A 21,627-nucleotide genomic window follows, 5' to 3' on the forward strand; every position below is an offset into this window, starting at 1 on the left:
AAAAATGAACCAAAAAATTAATCCAATTTTTTTTTTGTCTGCTTAGTAAATAAACAGTGCGAATAGCAAATAGCCAACAGTTTAAAAAAACCCTGATCCTAATAGTCATAAACTTTATGAATTTTAAAGATATTACAGTATAATTTTTTTACAGAAAAGAGTTGTTTCAGCTAAAAGCATGCTTAAAAATTAATCTTTTGTGTTTGTAGTGAAGCAGTACTTCCAAACAAGAGTGTGTTCCTTGTCACTGCCTGAAACCTTGATTTCCTAAATGCAATGAGTTCAGCGTTCTCAGCTAATCTGTGATAAATGCTATAGTGAAGCAGCCAGACAGACTCTCTCTGTTTTTTTTGGTTTGGTTTTTGTTTTTTTTTTAGTTTGGTAAAAAAAGCCAGACGATGTTTTAAGGAGTTGATGGGGAGACTAAAGTGTCTCTCGGTGGGATGAAAAATGGTGGTGCTCCGTTAAGGAGTGATAAAGAGCATCATAAAGAAAGCCTGGCCACGCTCAGCGTATGTGGCCGGCATCTCTAGGTGCGATGCACGGAGAGCAAGCTCAAGCAATTTTTTTTAAAATGTCTTACATTGGGACTAATTTTTTCTGGTTTGGGGTTGAAATACTTGTGTCCTGCTGAACCCATTTCTGCATTGCTGAACCTGAGCTCTGAAAGAGCTCAGCAGCGAATATGGTAATGAGCCCATTTCTATCAAAATGGCCTGTATTATTATTCATGTTTATTGGCTGCAGAGCGGTTCAGGAAGCACTTTTCAAACAGATACGCTGAAATATTTTCTTTTAAACAGACCCAGCAGCTATTTGTATTTCCTTTGCTTGAATCCACAGCCCCAATGCAGTCTTAATTATAATGACACCAAATGAGACAATTATTGCAATATGTGAAAAAAACACTTTTGGGAAAGGCGTATGAGAATACTTTGTATAGTATTAGCAGTTCTGCTATACTTTACATCTAATTAGGGCTGTTCCACAGTGTCACCAGCCCTCTGTCATTACCCTGCGAACTCACCGGCTGCAGCGATGCGTTTGCTGGACCAGCGGGAACGTGTCAGACCGCAGTCACACTTCCCCAAATCTTTTCACGTGTGGATCCTTCGTGTCGACCCTTTCCTTCCCCTCCCTTCCCCTCTCCCCCCTCGCCTCCCCCCCCACCCGTGGTGTGACATTTTCTTCATGACAGTCTGTCTCCAAACTGCACTTGCTGCTGCCTCGGTAAAGGCTTACAAAGAGAGTGTAACAGCCAGTGGCCAATCGAGTTTGTGCAAGCTCCATCAGCTATGGATGAAACATCCACGAGAGAGAATAAGGACTTAGAAGAAAACTGGATAAAAGGGCTGCGACGGGAAGCTAGCTGGCAGGTTAGTGATACAAAGACGGATGCTTGCAAGCGGATTAAATCACAGCGCTAAAAATCTCTGAACTTTTTAACCTAAGCCTAGGTGAAACATGTATGTTTATTTGTAGCAATGCCTGAAAGCATATTCCTATGAGAGCAGTTAGCATTAGCTTCTTATTTTCTTGGAAAGAATAGTTGTAAGATTCCAAAGCCATCTATTCCAAATTGTAGGATGAGTAAATAGTTTTATAAATCTGCAGACGTTACTAAACGTACACTTGCTTAATAAAGGTCCTTGCAATAACAAGTTACAGGTGCATGCTGTAATATCAAAGGGAATAAGTGGCTCGTGTCTGTATATATGCAAGTTTATTCCGTTAAAAATATAATACACCACCTGTCACCCTGCTACTTAATTGTGTCATAGTAACTGTAACAAGGGGTTTCTTTTAGCCTCTTTTAATGAGGCAACATCTTTAAATGCACAGTGCTTGTTTTCTTTATTATACTGGACTCACAATAGATGTGTATGCAATTCAATCCAAAGGCAGGCAGTTTTCATTAAAGTGTGCAGAGCAATAATGTTTACATTATGCAGTACCTTTCTGGAGTTTGCAGAATTAGATACCATTTCAGACCTGCTAAGCCCCACTGAGTGGTTGTGATTGCTCTTTACATTACATCCTAAGCATCGTCTATGCGCTTTTTTCTGCTCTATTGCATTTTAATTAGTCAATCAACAATATTCAAGAGATGTGTCACCAAGTTATTTCTTTTTTCCCCTTGCTGCTTCTTACAAGGGATTTTTAAAGATTATATTATTATTATTATTATTATTATTATTATTATTATTATTATTATTATTATTATTATTATTATTATTTAGTGATGCCATTATACAAAATTCAGATAAAGTGGCAATTTGATTTGTTCCTATCAGGTGAAGCTGCGCAGGAGTCCCAGCTTGGTAAGAGTTACTGCAGCAGTCTAAATGCTACAAGGCATGCTCCCTTCCCCCAGAAGACTAGCTGGTTTAGTTTGGTTCCCTCCCCATAACTTCGCTCTAGAGAAGGAAATACAAGCCTTTTTCGAGGAGCGTGATACTCAGTGTAATACTGCTTGTGGCTTTTGTTGTGGTGCCTTTCTGATCATGTCTGTGTCACTGATGAAAGGAAATATAAAATGGGATGTCGTGAATATAGAAGCCAAATGATCCCTCCTCTCTATGTCGCTGTGGAAGCAGGTGAGTGGAGGTGATGGAGAGGAGATGGTCACTGTGCAGACACAGCATGGGGGACCACCGCTACCCCAAAGAACTGGGCTCCACAAGTGGGTGAAGGAATGGAAGACCTGGAGGAGATGAGGGAAAGGCAGGAGGAGAGCATCTGCAGCTAGTCTGGTCACCCATTAAGTGACCTGGAAATCTGTTCCTCTGCTTCCCTGGTTTGCGCTGTTTCTGCCAGGTCAGATGAGTGAAGAGTGAGTTGGGAAAACATGGAAGCAATTTTCCTGTAGTACCTGGCTGGAAAACAAGTGTGTTGTGGCAAGAATTCATTTCCAGTCAGCAGCTTCTGCCTCCTTTTTGGGTGAGGGAGCGTTGCGCTGTTACAGGACAGCTGTGGCGGCACGGTGAGGGAAGAAGTCTCACGTGCTGTAGGTGCCATACCTACAGCCCTGAGATGGATAAAGGTGGGACGACCTTATCTCTGAAGAGACAGTGTGCCCTCATACCCCTGTGTGTGTCCGCTACTGTTCTGCTCCTTCCCAGGCAGAAATACTGACTTGATCAAATGGAGAACGGGTATGGCGGTTGTAGATGTTTTGCTCTGGGACTGCAACCCTGTTAGATGTGAGCGAGATTTTAAGAGAAGCCCCTGGGAAAGGGTTATCCAGTTCTCACTCGGAGTGTAACTCATGCCATATTTCTTCACTCTGCAAGGTCTTCAGAAGTCCCAGGGCAGGGCAGAACATCAGTCTTGAAAGGAGCTGATATAGAGTGAGCTCTGCAGAGCCAGAGCTCCTCTTCAGTCCTGTCTGCTGGGGAGCTCCAAGGTGATGGCGTACATCCTTTATTCTTAAATGGGCCAAGTTTTTTTAGCGCTAGGCCTTTATATCCATATTTAGTCTCCTAAATAAGTGTCCTGATTTTCCGAAGTGCTGAGTATCCTGGGAAGCCAACAGACATTTCAGTTTTCTTGGGCTTCAACGTGCGAGACCTGTGCTTCAGGCTGTGTGGTGGTGGGTACCCGTTGCGTGGTCCTGGGGTAGGAGGCAGGCTGCGGTGCCGGGCTGCAGCTGGAGGTTGTGACAGCCGTGAACTGCCTTTGAGAACTAATTAATGCACCTCGGAGCTGCCGTGCAGTCACGGCCTTAGGTGTATGTGGTCGGTGGGCTGAGGGACCTGCCGGCCCGTGGTGGCACACGCAGGGGGCCACAGAGCAGGAGAGCGGTCCCAGCACCGTGTGGCAAACGCGCAGAGCAGCCAGTCACGCGGGTCTCCCTCTCGTAGTGAGAGACTTGGCAATTCTGACTTCGCACTTTGAAAAATCAGGCTGCTTATTTAGCAGGCTAAATATAGGTTAAGCAGCCAAGCTTGAGCATCCTGCTTTAAAAATTCTGGTGATAGTCATCTCCTATCCTACCTTTCAGCCAGCGCACTCGTCATGCTGTGAGAGGTCTGTGCGGTAGCCCCGTGCACATGAATAAACATCAGCTTGCAAGTAAAAGAAGAAAGAAGCTTACAGTATTTCTTTCAAGGGGATATACAGTTTGGAAAACGGATTGCATTCTGTCTCCCAAAGGAGTCAGTTTTCTACTAAGTAAAAAAAAAAAAAAAAAAAGGCAGTGCAAAAATTATAATTCTCTTTTTATCAGTTAGCTTTAACTTTTTATCTTCTGTTGTTCTCATCATCTCAGACTTTGCTGTAGTGGTCTATATCTATTTTTGATTTTTCGTGGACAAAGGTGGGCTTTCTTTTCTCCTCTTAGCAGACCCTCAGAACAGGTTTTCAAAACCTCCTATAATCCCTTTTCCTGATGTTTCCTTGGGAACAGCTTCTGACATCCAACAGATCTATAGCTGTCACAAAGCTGGCACAGTTTTACCACAGGCCAGGCACATATTTGGGTGACTGCAACTGTGTGGATAGACCAAAGGTTAAGAAATCTATAAGGGTGTGGATGTCAATATTTAAAGAAAAAAGTCCTGCATATTTATAGAGACGAATGGATTTTCCTTCGCGTTTACACATCCAGGGAAATTTGTGCTCTCAGAGATGCCAGAGTAACTCCAGTTGATTTAAAAGGGAATTTTTCTTCTGCAAATGAGAGCAAATGGTAATCCAAAATGTCCTGAGAAAGGAGCAGTGCACCGATCCCAGCAACTTGTCGGAGCCGTGAATCCTTCGGCTGACATACTGAGATCTTGAAAGCCACAATTTTCTTCCTAATTGATGGCTCAATCAGAGTCCAGCCTCTGTCTCAGGCTTACTTTAAGCTTTGTCCTTGATATGCTGAGTTACTGTATATCCTAAAATACACTGTATTGCAGAGGAAGGGGTATAGAGCAAGAAATGTTGAAGTCATTCCAGAATCATCTGGGATCTTTCATCAGGATAGGCATGCAGTTGATGAAAAACAGGCATTTTGTCGGAGCCTTCAGCAGTTTGGTGATCGTTCCTACAGAATAATAAAAGGAGACATGTCTTGCCATTTTCATTTAATTTTTAGGTCTCATATGGATTTGTGGGGAGTGGGAGTAATTTGGCTGAAATGAGATCTTATCAGGCTTCAGTTAAGCTGGGAACACAGCAACACACAGCATAAAGTGCGAGACACAGTAACCTATCTTCTCCTTTGCAGTATGGTCCCACTGAGTTAATATTAATTGGAAAAGAACGCTGGGTAATCACTATATATATGGATTATATGTGCAGGCATGGATCTGTCCATCTGTGTGGGCACGTGCATGCAGTGTGTTCACATCTTCAGGGTATGGTAGTGCTGAAAATTGCATGTTTTGGAAAAGGAGGTTTAGAAATCCCTGCCTGAAGTAATATGTAAAATTTTCATGTTATTTCCTGTTCTGTCTAGAGTAGCTGTTCTTAAACATTGTAAAATTTCCAATTCCTAATTTAATAATTTAATAAATATTTAGCTCTCTCAAATCTACTAAAACAATGCAAAATTGTAAGCTGTCAAAATTTGCGGGTTGTGTTTCTTCCTCTGTTCACGAGGACATGAATGCCGTTCTGTGATGATGAAAACACAAGCAAAAAAACCTGCAGATTCACTTCTTTTAAAATATTTGTTTCGACTGATCACAGTGCTGATGGCACTGTCATTCTGTGTTGGTGATGACCAAAACAAGGCTATTAAAGACCTGGTGATCCAGGCGTGGAATATAATCCACTACTTGTATTATTCCACGAGTCTTCCCTTTGTTCTTCCACAATACTGGATGTGAAAATACTGGAAAATTTGACTTTGTTGCTCAAAGCGTGCAAGATTCAGGTGTACTATATCCAATAGAACCATTGTACTGCGTTTGCTGTGAAGACTGAATTCCCTCAAAGAGTGACGTTGATGAAGTTTTATTCTTTTTTCTTTCTTTTTTTTTTTTTTCCCTAAGGGAGGAACAGTCATAATTCAGTTATCCTAGACTGATAACTTCTGAAACTGTTTATTTTTTATTGTTCTCCTGAGTATTGTATTTTCAAGACAACCATCATAAAAAGATCTACTGCTGGATTAATGTTTAACCTTACAAACATTTTGTTGCCAATTTCAATATTTAAGTACGGTGCGAGGTCCAGGGCTGCAGGGCTCTGCGGCCACGCAGCAAGTTCCCCAGGCAGGGGTGCGTCAGCTGGACCTCCATTCCCTGGGTTGCCTTGGGTGCCCCTGAAGGAGATTCTGGAGGCTTTACAAAATGATCGGCAACCAAATTGAGGCAAATTGGAACGGGAAGTTCTTTATCAGTTCTGCCTACAGTTGCTGTTTTGATTGTTGTTTTATTTGGTTTTGTGTATTTAATACATATGCATGGTGCTTCGAAGTGTGATACTAACATAGGAAACTGTTATCTAGGAGTATTTAGGAGAAAATGCAGCTTATTCATAGAGTAGAGGCTGTTAATGAATAGCAGTGCAGTTACGTCTTAGACTCTGGCGCTGGTATTCGGCCATCTCTGATGTTACCCAGGCACTTTCTGACCTGCGCTCTACTTGCCACGTTAGACGGAGCGCCGCTAGGCACTGGCGTTCGGGAGGGACGGATGTGTTGTTCCCTCTTCAGAGTGCTGGCAATGATTAGTCCATCCTCAGGTTTGAGGGGTAGGCCCTGTACCACGAGGACAAAATGATTTGCCTTATTTTCATCACGCCTGAGGAAATGTTCTCTCCTTGATGCTCCTCATCAAGTGCAGCAGAAGGGGAATATTACGTCGCGAGACAAGACGCTGTCAGTCCTTCTGAAAGCCGGGATCAGGCACGTAGCAGTGAGAAAAGAGACATAGATGCACCAGGACAGTACGAGGTGTCTTTTTGATAATAAAATACCTAATTAGTGTAAAGAGAAACAGGACCAACGTGTGATATTGTATGGACTGTAGTTTTAGAAATCAAACGCCTTAAGTCTAAACCGAGGGAGAGGTTCTACCAACCTCGGTTATTTAATACCCTGTGAAATGCACTGTGCATGCTGTGCTTAGCTTGCTGCTGCTCAGTACTTTAAGCCTGTTCATAACCATTCACAGCACTTAAGATCTAAAGATACACTCATCCTTTGATAGGACAAGGTCAATTATTCTCAATTTATTGCCAGTACCAAAGTGTTTATGCAGTTTTATTTATAATCTGGGTTTATGTTTTTCTAACATTGAGGACATTTGATAGTAAAAAAGGGCATTTCATTTGAAGATTACTTGTTCTGTGATATATTTATATTAAAAAATGTGCACGCATGTATTCATATAAATGATATAAACTCTATCTTTTGGTTTCCCCAGGACACGTCTTAGCTTCTTTTTAACCTGATAAATCAATGCTGTGCTATCCTGAGTTACGTATGTGAAGTGTACTGATGTGCAGACATCTGGGTCTGAGAATAAGGTTATTTAACTAGCCACCTTTTTTCACCAGGTAATTGGGTTTAGTTTTATGGTCATTCAAGCTTTCTGTTTCTCCACCACACTGCTAGGATGAGCACCCAAAGCCACCTTTAATGCTTTCATCCTTTAATACCAGTACTGTGCCACCACTATCTATAGCAGGGCGGCTCTGTTTCTGCAAAGCCTAGGGAGACATGAGTAAGTTCATCCCTGTGTAATGAACCACTTAAGCCTGTGCCTAAGAGTAGCCTGTGTTAACTGTCTGGCCTGATAAAAATGAGCTACTGGTTTGCTGGTGGAAACTTGTGGGCTCTCTGGCTCACGCTCCGCTGGAGATTTCGTTCTGTACCTGCTCAGCTCTTCTGAAACTCTTTTTTTTTTTTGGCAAAGGGTTTATTTGACAACTGACAAAAATAATCAAGTAACATTTTTGACTGTGCTGTTTCAATCACTTCTTCTCTATTTATCGTTGTCTCAAAATCTTTAAGGAAACATCTGGATAAAGAAGGTATTTCTCAGACATAAATGTTTTACATTTAAACCGTATTTACTAATTCATATGAAAGTGCTGGTTGCCATCACATACCCACCTCTCTGGTGTTATCGCAGTTTAAATGTTCCCTGAAGGCTTCGCCCTCTGACTCGTCTGCTTTGTGTCAGACTCGGGGCAATTATATTCCAGCTCTGGAGGCAGGTAGTTGGCGCCTTAAAAGAAATGTTCACCTCTCTCTTCCCAGTTTATCCCAGGCAGAGTTTAGCCTGTTTATATCTCTTTGCTAATTTAGCCCCTTACTTGCATAGAAAATTACTCCCAGGCATGCTTGAAAGAGGTGGACAAACTATTTTCAAATGAAAAAAAATATTTTTAGTTGTGTGACTGGTCTTTAAAATATGTTCCAGCATGTTTCAGATGGGGATGTGTGACCAACAACATCTCAGAGTTCATGAAACTTCTGGAATTCATGCATGTTCTTACAAAAAAGTGCTGTTGCTTTTTTTTTAAATACTTCTGACTGATGAATCGTACGTCTCTCTCGATCCTATCTCCCACGACTGTATGGCGTGGAATTCAGCACTCGTCTTGCTATGGCTATTGGCTCATCCTTTCTGTTTTGCTGGGGGATTTTCACAAGCCCTGAATCTCCCTCTGAGCTGGGAAGGAGAGCAGTTGGTCAGCAAGGCACCATTGGCGTCTGCTCCTCCTTCCAGCAGATCCCAGTGTGCCGCCATCGGCCGCACCCCCCAGCCCTCATACCCCCGGGGCTGGGGCTCTGGGAGGGCAAGGCCGCCTGGCACAGCTCAGCCACCGCCGAAGTGACAAGTGGCGAGGGACCCCTTCAGGTGCCTCCACTTCATCCTCCCTTCTCCCCACACACCTTTCGTCAGGTACTAGAAAGCAGTAAACTTGGCTTTTCTGACTCTTGGAAGAATCCTCTTTCCCAGTACTACTGGAATTAGGGGTAGTCACCAATTGACACCAGAAATGACACGACTAAGCAATCATGTCCTATGCAGCCCTTGGTCTTCAATAGGAACGCTGCACAGCGGTCGTATGCAAGGTGTTGTAGACTCCTTTGATCACTTTAATTGGAGGACAGAAGGCCTTCAACATTTTAAATAGCTGACAGAAGGATCTATTCTCAACCCTGTCCCTCTAGCTAAACCTGTGATGTGTCCCATCTCCAGGACACAGGCAGTGCTGTACTTCTGACCTTTTACCATATTATCCGCTCTGCTTTGTCCTAAGCTGGTTTTCTGCAAAATGAGCTAGATTTTGCTTCTTGGCAAAATAACTATAGAGAGCTGGAAAATCCACATGAGCTGATACATCTTTTGTTAGAGCTATTTTATTACTGAGCAATTTCTTTTTTTTTTTTTGGATGCTCATAATGTAGGCACAGTTGTATACTGTGTCTGTTTGGTTTTTATGGTAAAGTCATCAAATAGTACATCTTTTTATATCTTGATTTAGAATTCACTCCAAAATACCGTAGTGAAGGAGGTGATACTTCATACTCCACGTTTTGATTTTTTAATAGGGAATGAAAAATATTTGGGAAATTGATTTTTCAACTAATAACGTGAATTATAGGAGCTGATAAATGTGAGATTAATAGCTAAGAAAGCAGTCATTTCAGATGGATAATTTAGATTTTTATCATTTATTAATCATAAAAAGTAAACCTGCTGTATAACTAATTTTAGTTTTATCAAGAAGATGAATTGTTCCAGCTAATGAATGTATAGATATTCTATGCCAAAGGCATTCATAGGAATCTGTTAATCATTTAACTGTGTCATGGCATATGCTTTGTCTTCATAAACCAATTAAAACACATAACTTCCTCCACTGAAATGCGTGTTGGTCTTCAGTGCCTACAGCAAATTAGAACAGCATTTGTCTTAAAATACGCTTCGGTATTGCAGATACAAAAATTTAATGGGTATAGTGTCTCCAGGTAGGGAACATTGCTAGGCTGCATAAATATGTGAAAATGTGGCTTAAATCCAGAACTGTCTTGATGGAGAAAACCCTTGGCAGTGGCAAACGTCAGTGGTTATTTAGAGCAGGTCAAGGAGATCAACTTAGACCTGGGGATGGTCATGCTGGATTTCAAGAGAGATATGACTTATTATTTTGGAGGCATGGACTGTAGGAATGGGAAGAAAAGCACTTTGTTGGAAGGTGTTTGTGGTGCAGGTCTGCGTGCACCTGAGCGGTGCTAAAGCGGGATTGGAAAGGGCAGTCCGAAGGTCTGTTTTTCCTGAAAATACGGGAGGGAGTTTTCAGCATTTTGGCCTATGTCATGCCTACTGTTGTGAAATATTTGGTTTATTCTTTGCCACGTTTGAGAAGTGTTCTTGCTTTTCTTCTGATTCCAAAGAGCCTGCGATTGCTGTTTTGCAGACTCTTCCTGTTCAACAGCACAGAGGCATCTCAGGCTTCCTAACCCCTGGTGCAAGCACAGGCTGGTGCTGCTGAACACCGACTCGTCTCCTTCCTTGCAGCCTGGGCTCCCTCAAAGAGCACATCACGGCATGTAGGACAGGCAGCAGCCTGTGGGAGAGGTGGTCTCCTGTAATGAAGGTGATGATGCAGCGCTGAGAATCATAGAATGGTTTGTGTTGGAAGGGACCTTTAAACACCATGCAGTCCGTCCACCCTGCCATGGGCAGGGACATCTTCCAGTAGATCACATTGCTCCAAGCCTCATCCAGCCTGGCCTTGAACACTTCCAGGGATGGGGCATCCACAGCTTCTCTGGGCAACCTGTTCCAGTGCCTCACCATCCTCATCATAAAAAATTTCTTCCTTATGTCCAATCTAAACCTACCCTCTTTTAATTTAATTGCGGTAGTTTTGCCAGACCTGCTTCCTTCAGCTGTGCAGAGCATCCTGCTTTCACAGGGCTGCTGCTGGCGCTTTCAAGAAGGGGGGATTAAGCTGTGACATCCAGCATGATTTCTGCATGGTCTAACCTGGGATTTCACTGTGCCTCAAGTCCTTCCATGCCAAGTGGAGCTCCCCCCTTCCCACCCCTTACTTGTCTGTCTTATGTATGTAGGACAATCTCTTTTCCACTTAAGATCTTTGAGACGAGGACTGTCTGTTACATTAGACTTGTGTAAGAAATTACCTGACTTGGACTTACTCTTGGCAAGGGTTTAGAGATGCTGCTGTAACACAAATAACAGTGCTGATTGCTGCTGGAGATTTTCCTGAGGATGGCATATGCAGCTGAACCAAAGCTAGAGGTTAGAGGGTAATAATTGCACTCATGGTTATTTTTAGTCCATCCTAGAAGAGGCAGAGAATTTTTTAAAATGGATTTTTATATTTAAGGAAATTACAGCTTTCTGGAAAAACTTCAGAGCTGTGACAAAAAATGAGAGGCAAGAGGGTGTTTAAATTTGGGGGCTGGATTTCTGTATTCTGCTCATTCAAAGCTGTTTGTTTCGTCTCCTGTCTTCCTCCCAGTGAAGTGAATAAAAGAAAAGTGTGAATATGTTTAGGTTTTATTCACAGCATTGTTGTAATGTCAAAGCAAATACAGATAGAGACAGGCAAGAAGCTGAGGATGGAGAAATCAGAAGACAGCAGACACTCAAATAAGCAATTCTAGCTAATCCAACTCTGAAACGCATTTTGTTTGGCTGTTTAACAACATACATGTTGCTGTACCACCTATACTGTGTTATTTTATTTATATCTTTAATACGTTATCTGTAGGCGACATTATGGGTGAAGCACTGTTGCTAAAAGAGAAGGAAAAATTATAGTTATTGCTATAATAAACAGCTTGAGAATATCTTTTTAAGAAGATTGCAGTAATACGAGAGGAAATAGCATTAGATTGCAACATCAATTATTTAGAACAACGTCGTTATATTCATTTTTTACCCTATTTCTTTCCTCAGAGATAAAGTGTAGTCTTTCCAGCGTCAGGTTTCTGGAGCCACGAAATTCCTGCTTGGGTCAAAAGTCCACAGCTTTCTGATGAACCAGGTCTTGAGCCTAAGTGGGACCGTGTCCCTGCATGGATGAGGCGGGGGCTCTCCAACGGTGAAGGTGAGGGGGTGCCTGAGCACTCCCAGCATCGCTCTCGCGTGGCTCGTGTAGCTATAGCTTTGCTATAAGGGAGAGGTGCCAGTGGCCTTAGGTTTTCTGGGACTTTGAGGAAAATAGTAATTTTAGGCCATCTTGCCCTAGTTTTAGCAGGCTTCTGGGAATAAGAAAGGGAAAATGGATCTTTGTAAAGACTTAAAGAATGTTGCTGAGAGGGAGGGGGTGAAATCAGGTCCTAATGGAGCACTGAACCTGGTTTATAAATGGAGTGAGGAAATGTAAGTCATTGTGCACTTCTAAATTTGGGGCTTTTGTATGGATATTACTTACTTAACTGAAGACAGAAACCTTCCCTGAAAAAGAAAATGCAATTGCGCCAGGCAGGTAGGATCGCTCGGGTTTCATTAGAAGCGAAGGCAAGAAGTAATCAAAAGAATAAAAACATCTTCCTTTGCTTTTTTTTTCCCTTTCTTTTTAATTCTGTCCATATGTAAGAATTACTTCATGAAATAACGTAAGGACGTACTAGTAAGCATGCGGGTTGAGAACTTCACACTTCTTGGTTATGTTAATGTTTGGAAACAATGCTATGAACAACCCACTCAGCAATAGTTTTCTCAGTGCAAGTAAAATCTTCAGTGGCACAAACCTCGTAAAAATAAACGATATTTCATATAAATGCTGAGTGAATACACATAAGCTGTGAATACAGTTAGGATAGCTGCCACTGCTTAAAGGTCAGTAAAGCATAGCATTAAACGGCACATTTTGTGCTCCCAGACACGTAACCCATGATAAATTTTATGCAGTACATTTCTGAAATATCTACAGACACATTTTCTTCAATAATTCACAATCCTTTAAAAGCTTTTTTTTTCCCTTTGACAATCAATAGTAGGACGTAGTGTCTGTAAAAGTTGCTGGTACTGGACTTCTATGGTCAGTTTAATTGGAGGACAGATGATGTTAAACTCCCGTAGCAGCTGACCTGTCCCCAAGCCCTTCCTTCCAGCTAAACTCACAAGATGCAAACCCGGTCCACAGGATACGTGCTGGACCTTTAGCCTGGTACTCGGACCATTTTGTCCGGGGGAGGTTTTTATTTTTATTTTTCGTCTCCCTTTGCAAAGGTGATGGGTTTCTAAAGCAAGCGTAGGAGGACTCAGAATGTGTATTAGTACGAGATATTTAGTGGGAAATGTCATCCCTACGACACGACTTTTTCCTGCTTCTGTTTGCTAGTGTAAAGTCAGCAGAAGTAAATTAGCTGGCAGATTTCAATGGAGACTGTTACCGGCGTCCTCTGCCAGATAGCGTGCGGAGTGCCAAATCAGAATTGATTTCTCAATAAAATTGAGTTCAGCCTCTTCGACATAATCTAAGATAGAATGACAAAATCTCTCTCACTCACTTTTTAATTTTATTATTTTCAGTCAGTTTTGTTCTTGGATATTTTTGCTGTCCTAATTGCTTGTTATTATCTTCTTCCTGGAATCTTTTACCTTGTCCAGGAGAGCAAAACCTCATCTGCTTTTATAAGCAATTCAGGAGAAAAGAAAAAAGGAAAGGACGTCTTCGCATCGTTACCCTTGCCCCTCCTCACACTCTTAAGACTCTTCTGGCAGCAGAGCCAGGAGCGCAAGTTCCCTCTCCGTGCTGTGACTCAGAGGCTGAGAGCACAACAAGCTGTTTACAGTCCCATCCTCATTTCTCCTTCCCACTCACAGCACGTTGCTTTGGGAACCACCAACCAACCTAATTAAAACAAATTTTTCCTATTGCGGGAGCAATTCCCCAAATGCTCCGCCTCGCCAGAATCATGCTGTGTCTGCTCAGTTTGCTACCTCCATCCAGCTCCCGAAGAGGTTCATCTTACTGTAAAGAAAATCAATGTCTTCTAATGTGGCTTTAATTCTTAAATTCAGCGCATTTATCACACATACTTCTAGGGAACCTCGTATAAAATATGGAGGGGAAAAAATGTCTTCTTTTTAAAGACATGCGTAGTAAGTGACTTCTGAAATGTTAGCAAAGCCTGTTACATGACCCGGTAAGAGGGCTATTCAGAATTCAATAAAGAAGGATTTTAAGTGGGGAGGTGCAGGTGGAAACACAAGATGGCAGCACTGGAAGCATTGCAAAAGGTCCGGAAGTCTAACCACCACCTGGAATTTGCTGGTTTGATTTCTGCTGCAGACAAGGCATTGTACCAGTTGTTATGCCTAGCCCAGCCATATAGGCTTGCAAGGACAGCAAGATTTCAAGGTGTCGTGGTAGCTGTCCTCTTTCTCCAACGACTGGGACCCATTTCTCACCCCAGGTGAACTCCGGCAGCAGAGGTCAGTGAGGTTGGATGGCTCCGACTGTTCATAGCAGTTTCCCAGAGTACTGCAATCTTCCACCCCTCAGCTCATTCTCTGGAAATCGAAATATAACATGGCTTCTGAAAGCACCTCCGGTGCTCTTGGAAATACCTGTGTTTGAAAGTGTTCATCTGGCGTCACTTGGGTGCCTGCAGTTTCTAGGGTTAAAAGACATATGATTATGCCAACCGTGTTTTGGCAAAGGCAGAGTTTCTCAGGAGTGCTGAGCAACGTGACAGGTCTGTGGCATTCCTCAGAATGCTTCCCTTTTTCAGCTTTTTTTCCTGACTTGTAGTTCCACCACTTTCTAACTTCCTCCTTCCATCACGATGCCTGGACCAGCTGCCTTTGCATCCTCTCCTTTGCCCGTTTGTGGAGAGCATCATGCATGTTCTCCCTGGCTGTAGAAGTGAGAACATGACTCCAGACACCTTTTTTTCTTTTTTTTCTTTTTTCATGTGAGATTGGTAGTTTTTGGAGTACTCAAAGTGTCCTTTCTGTTCCTTTAATTCTCCAAACCAATGGAGTATCTAGCTGTCTCCCATACTAGGTTGTCCTTTCTCTTTCCCTGTCCCTCTTCACTTTCTGTGGTTCTAGGTCTCTCTGTTGCCACCTGTATTCTGCTTATTTCTCTCTCTGCATAACCACACCTAGAGCATAAATCCTGCTTTACAGATGTTTACGACTAAACTTTTGAAAGAACTGGAAATACACAACACTTATTGCCACAGTTTCACTTATTTGTGAAACTGAGGTTTTTCTAGTATGAACCAGAAATGAACTCCATTGACATCACGTGGTGCAGCGTAGGTATCAAGCCACCAAGTGGCTGCCAAAACCTATGGAGAGAGTAAGTGCTCGGGCTATGAGCTTTCAGGCATCTGAGAGCACTGGCTCTGTTCCAACAAAACACCAGACCATATGGTTAATTTTAAGCATGTAAGCAATCTGGTGGAAATGGGTCGGACTAGTAATATACTTGATCTCCAGTATTCTTAACTACCCATAGGTTGGTGGAGCATCAGAGTTGTTTGCACTCCCAACCCAAAAGCTGTGATGGAATAGCAAGTGGGATAACGGAAATATTGACTAACTAAATGAAAGACTTTTATTGGAGAGGAGGACTGCTGTTTCCAGCTGTTGCCAGCTGCAAAATGCGGGAGTGAGAATGTTGTTCAAAGGAGTGGTTGTCTCTCCTGAGTGCATATGCAGACTGGCTGGTGGATCATGTGGGTGATGACTGTGCTTTCTAGGGTCGGTGCTGGTCATGGATGAGATGATCGTTTCAGGTGAAAGGGCTGGGATGTGAGAGTCCTCATCCACCTCTGGAAGATCTTGTAGCAGACATTTTTATGCTCCCAAGCTCCTATTAGTTACCTTTTGTGCAAGCTCTCCCTTCATTGCTTTAGTCAAAGGCCAGGAAGGACCAGGTGTTGGTGCAGTGTATCCATTAGCAGGCTCAGAGGTCCCCTCATCCCAATGGATTTGGTCCTGAGGTCTCTCCCAAATACCGGCACAGGTTTGATACTTGCCCTGCTTTCATTCTTGCCTCTTTGGCTGGAGAGAATAAATGGATCAACTAGGACTTTTGAGAGAAGTCTTCCTGGCAGTTGTTGAGTCTCAAAATGTTGGTTCTCAGGGCTGTCTTCACAAGGGAGTTAGCCCTATCTTTTGCCAGCAGGTTGAAATTACCCTCTATATTTATTGTATCAAAAAAGGGGAAAGAAAAAGAACAAAAAAAAATCAGGAGAACAGGGATTTGTAAAGGCGGCGTTTGGTGACTGAGAGCTTATCCCATAGAGAATGTATAGTGGGATGTGTAGGGTACAGCAATAGAGAAAATGAAAAGTGCTAGGTCATCCTGTCCTCTTCTCAGGCATATGCATATCCCCTTGGTAGCACAGGTTTATTTGCAGGAATGCTTTGTCCCTGAGTCACGCTGGTTGGGGAGAGGCTGTTACATATGCAAAAACAAAAAGAAATACACTTGGGTGCTTTGTCTTCTAGAATTTTCACTATTTCCCCAAACTAGCTATTTTTGGTGAGTAGGTTTGAACATGTCAAGCAGTATATACACCATGTGCTAAGCATTATTATTATTTAGTGTTTTATTTACTATTAATGTATTTTTTAGTAAGCATTGGGACTTTCAACCCTTCCTTTGGGAAGCTATTGTACATTCTCATAGATTTCACTGTCAGAGTTTTTACTGATAGCTTATATTTTCCTTTCCTTAATTGCTGCCTGTTACTTCTTGTGTCCTCTTGTACCTAATTATAAATGTTACAACATCAATTTAGGAAAAATATCAGGGGAGGTTTCACAAGGGTCAGTGCTGATCACAATATTGTTTAATACTTTCCTAAACAATATATACAGAGCAATACAATTTGCAGATGATGCCAAATTAAGAGGGATCATAAACACAGTGGAAAGCCGAGAGCAAGAGATAACAAAAGGATGTTGAGAGTTTAAAGAACTGTGCAAAAATTAACAAGATGAGATTTAATTTAGATAAAATACAAGGTCATACACTACGGGAAAAAAATACCAACTACAAAATGGAAGATGCTGCTTAGAAAACAGCAATAATGGTGATATATTTTACATTTATGTAGCTTCTTTCATCTTACAGAGTCCCAAAGAGCTTTACATATTAAATAAATTAATATAGAAACTACACATAAGGATTATTTTATTCTCCACGGAGACAACTCCTGTGTTGGTGCAGAATATGACAGCTACTCAACTGAACTCTGCAGTGGTGTGCAACAGTTCAGGACAAAATATTACAGGTCCCCTTGAAATGGCAGTAAAAGTTAACGGAAGCCAACATTCGTGTAGCAGGGCACTGCTTAAAACTGTTCCTCTGATGAAAACTGCCAGAGCATTTTTTTTTAAGCTGCAGATGATCAGGATCTTGGTTTTACATCTGTCTTCACCTTTACTGCAGTAATGCAAGGATGAGCCCACTGAGTCAGGGTGGACACTGACTGCATGAGAGCTCATTGTGTGAGACAGCTGGGAAAAGAGCTGTGGGGTTTTTTTTACTGGAATAGACAAATACATACGACCTGTTTATTAAAAAGTATATAACATTATCTGTACTATTTGAGGGCTATTCATTTTTACATGGACAAGGAGGTTTAACTGGAGGGTGTATAAAACCGGTGATGGGACAGGAAGGCACGTGGTGGTGAACTGATGGTTGATGGAAAGGGTGAGATGAAGAAGATGGAAGTCGTAAATGAAGATGGAGCAGAAGGACAAGATGGGTCGGCATGGATAACACAGGAAAGGCGATGGCAGAGGAAAGGCTAGGAATAGTTTCCTTAACGCCTCTCATGTTGCCTACTGTGACTGCATTCTTTGGTGAATGTTGTTTAAATGGTGGCATTTCAGAAGGACACAGCAGATTCGTGGGGGAATACTGCTTTGCTTGTTTCCCTCATCCTCCTAACTCTGGGCAACATTATGAGGGTGGACAGAGGGTTTGAATTTACTCACCTATGGATATATACATGTCTCATGATGGAGGCACTTCGCAGGTTGTGTGTGGGGACATCTAAGGTAGCTCCTTAGAAGCTGATGTAATGTTATTTTCTGAAGGTCCTGATTCATCGTGGAGCAGCTGGCTGCATGGCGCACCCGGTGTGACGGAGGGGTCTGCACTCTCGGTGCTTGCCAGCCCTTGTTTGTGCTTGCCAGCTTGTGTTTGTGCTAAGGTGATCCCCAGAGGGACAGATGCTAAGGAGCGTGCGACTTGGAGGTGGCTGGTGCGTGCAGTGCGCTCATCCTACTCTTTGAGGAACCAGAAGTTTTTGCAGTATCCAGGTCTGATACCTCTGATGCAAACTGCATAAACTCAGGTCATTCCCTGGGCATCAGCAGCTTGCATGTGTCTTATCAAACTGATGGGTCTCTAATTAGGAATGACTGAGAGCCATTTCAGGCATCACTTTAAAGCACCATTTGCCCTACCAGGAAAGTTTTTCTGTTAGCAATGGTCTTTGTGTGCATGTGTGTGTCCCTCTGAATACAGGTTTAGTGCTTTTACCTGCTGGGCCAGATTGAGAGTTCATTTGTCAGATTTGCCTCTCTGCTTTATTTCTCTCTGCAATGGCACACAGTAACATGTGGCTAAAATCTACAGGAATTAGGAAGGGCAATCTTCTGAGAAGATTTTGCAGTACCTGTTTGAACCTGTGCTTCTTGAATCTGCTATTTTTGATGTTTCTTCTCTGGTCGGCAAATAAAAAAGAAGTAGAATTTGTTCTCTTCTTCCTGTCTACCCCCCAAGTATTTTCTGTGCTCAGTTGTCGAGGGGAAGTTCCTACATTCATTTGACTATTTTGAGGTCCAGCTAAGTGCTTGGATGTGTAACTGCCTGTCCCATGTAACCATGCAAAGTGATTTTGGGTTGACATCTTAATTTTAGAGTTCTTTTACACTTGGATTCCAACAGCTGCTTAATATTTTTTGGTGAGCATCACCAGTGTGGCCTGTTACATAGGGGCCAGCCGCTACTGCAGACTTACCTAGAGGGTGGAATTCAGTGGGCCTGATTTTCCACCAGCCTGCCCCTTGTGTCACTACTCACAGCTGTGCAAAATGCCACCGTTGTTCTTCAGCAGCAGCCTCACATCCATTTTGCGCAGGGATGAGTGACTATAGAGGATGCAAGCCAGTGGAAAATTCACCTTGTGTTCTGTGCTCCATCTTAACCGAGGCACGAACCAGGACCCTCATGGTCTGTTGACTGTAAATCTCTTACTTTTAGATGAGGTAAGAAGGAGCCTTGCCATGGCTAAGCTAGTGTGAATCACACTAAGCTTACTTCAGCTAAAATAGACTCTTTTTCCTTCTGAATACAGCCCTCCTCCTTCCGTGCCACCAGGCTCCACAAGTCTTAGTAAAATTGCACTTTGGGGTTACTGCTCCCAGCCAGCGCAGGGATGCTGGCTTCGGGCATAAAGAATTCAAAATGGTGTGTTTCAAATAAGTGATCTCGGGAAGAAGGGGCTGGGTACTAGTCTGTTATGCTTTTAAAGTCTATTAGCTCTGTATTGAAAATCCTTGCGGCTATGCCTGTGTATGGGGTAGCTCAGGGTTTGTTCAGTTTTGGAGAGAGCAAGCGCCACCCTTAAAAACTAAAACCCGCTCTTGAAGATCTTTTGAGGGAGCTGTTAAGCCAGCATCTCATTTGCTTTTTATTATGACTGAGCAGTAGTTAAAACTGGAAAGTGAAGAAACCAGGCAGTTGAAGGACAGGCTTTCTCACCCCTGGTGCTGTAGAAGCGCCTGCTTCAGTCTGCTGCCATTTTGCTTGAGAGAGCTGGAGCACTTGAGTTATGGTGACATCTATTAGAATTCAATTAGTGGTAGTTCACTGACCCAAATTAACATTCTTTGTTAAACTCAAGTCAGTGTATATGTATGCTATTTCCAGGCCAAACGGACCTGCATAGAAAAGAGGCTCCGAATCTCTGAGCTTGTTGGCAGTGTCTTAGTAACTGGATTCAGAGCACAAGCTTATCTAATGCCAGCGCTTTAGGCTGGCTAATAGAATTGCACATGTCTGTGGTTTGTAATTAAACTGTGTGGAGCTCTGACCTGAGGTGAGCGGGGAGAAGAAGGACGATGGAGGACATGGACATGCCGGGGGCCTCCCTGCAGCCTCTCGGCTCCTCCCGTCCGTCCTGGGGCGGAGGCGGCTGCTGGGATGTGGTGGCGGTGGTGGATCTCCACTGGGAAAGGCATCTTGGCACGCGGGGTGGGTTGGAATGTTTCACCCTTGCTTTGCTTCTTATTTCAAGCCTTTCACAGGCTCCTGACAGCATCAAATCTGCTCAGGTCCCAGATTTGATGTCATTGGCTTTGGTTTTGGGGCTACATTAACCCACCCTTCTCATCCACTAAACCTTTCAGGTGCCCAAACTGTGCCTTGCTGCATTTGTCTGAGTGACTTGGGCAGTGCCTAGCATAGTCAGGCATAGAAATAATACCACTGCAGTCAGTAATACCATTCAGCATCAGGAGAGGAAACTGAAGGGCATTCCCACTTTGTTCCCTTACCATGGTCTGTCTGTTCGGTGACTTGAAATACTCTAGAGCTTTCCAAGTGGTCATGGTTTCACGATTTTTTTGTTAAAAAACCCCACTGCACGGTGTTTACCTATGTCTGCATTTTGGGGGGGGGGGGGGGGGGGGGGAGAGTGCTTGTGTGGCTTTATCCCTCTAGGAATAAGTGAACTGCTGGCTGTGACCAACTATGATTTCATTTGAAAAGAAAACATGACTTATTAGCAAACAGTTGTTAATGATTGATTTTAAAAGGAAAAAAAAAGTCTGTTTAAGATATTTTTTCACAGACTCTACTTCCACGCTGACATTTACACTAAGACAGTGGGCAGAGACGTGTTAGTCTGGATCTGTTCCCATGTGTCACTTCAACTAGTTTAAACTGTCACCGAGCATCTTAGAATAGTCAGCTTCATGTGTCTTGTGGATATCAGTCATTATATTTCACATTTTAATTTTAATGGCGACTGATGTAGATGTCAAGAAATGTTGAGGCATTTGGGCATTGAACTTATGGATATTTTTTCTTACTTAATAGGGTTTTGTGTCAAGATACAGTTAACTATTATGAGACTAAATTCACTCCTGGTGTAAGTGAATGTTTCCCATGTGCGTGGATTTGAATTTGACCCATAGAGAGCAAGTGCTTTTTGGGATGCAGTGATTTTCCTTCATTATGTGTGCCTGTTTTCTGTTTGTTAACTTAGATATACACATTTTAAATTTAAATACACCAATCCCTATGAAAAAACAGCTAAATACATGTCAGCTTCCATAGAGAACATCTTTCTGATGCTGACTGTGCCCGGTACAAGAAAAAACTTCAGAAAATCTGTTTCCAATATACTTGAAGGCATTTACTTATCAGCAGCACAGATGGCACTTGAAATGCTGAATAATAATTATTAAGAGCCAAGGTAAACGATGGTGCAAATGTAAAAGCGGACACAGGAATTCGAGTCTGTGCGGATTGCACCACTTGTATAGACAGGTGATAAAATTTGCATGTGCAAACTCTGCTTTACTGCTGAAACGATCAGCTAATGCGCTTATTCCCCTGCACCAGCCTTGGGAGCAGAGGATAGGGCAGCTGGCTGCAGAGCCGAGGAATGAAGTGTCCAGGCCGTGCTATAAACTCAAAGTCCTGCTGGCC

The 21,627-nt window shown here is 42.7% G+C and overlaps 1 protein-coding gene across 2 annotated transcripts in view; it reads left to right on the plus strand.

The window, feature by feature from the left end:
• Nucleotides 1-1,295: 1,295 nt before the first annotated feature.
• The window catches only part of PPARGC1A (PPARG coactivator 1 alpha), a gene marked incomplete at its 5' end in the record, with an annotated part of 169,814 nt that continues 149,482 nt past the window's right edge, over nucleotides 1,296-21,627 (plus strand). For both annotated transcript variants that reach the window (XM_082316293.1, XM_082316294.1), the window contains one exon: nucleotides 1,296-1,376. In XM_082316293.1, the coding sequence (XP_082172419.1) occupies nucleotides 1,296-1,376 (81 nt within the window). The remainder of the gene's footprint in view (nucleotides 1,377-21,627) is intronic.

The sequence above is a fragment of the Platalea leucorodia genome, assembly GCF_965183815.1.
Source record: "Platalea leucorodia genome assembly, chromosome: 6".
Lineage (NCBI taxonomy): Eukaryota > Metazoa > Chordata > Aves > Pelecaniformes > Threskiornithidae > Platalea > Platalea leucorodia.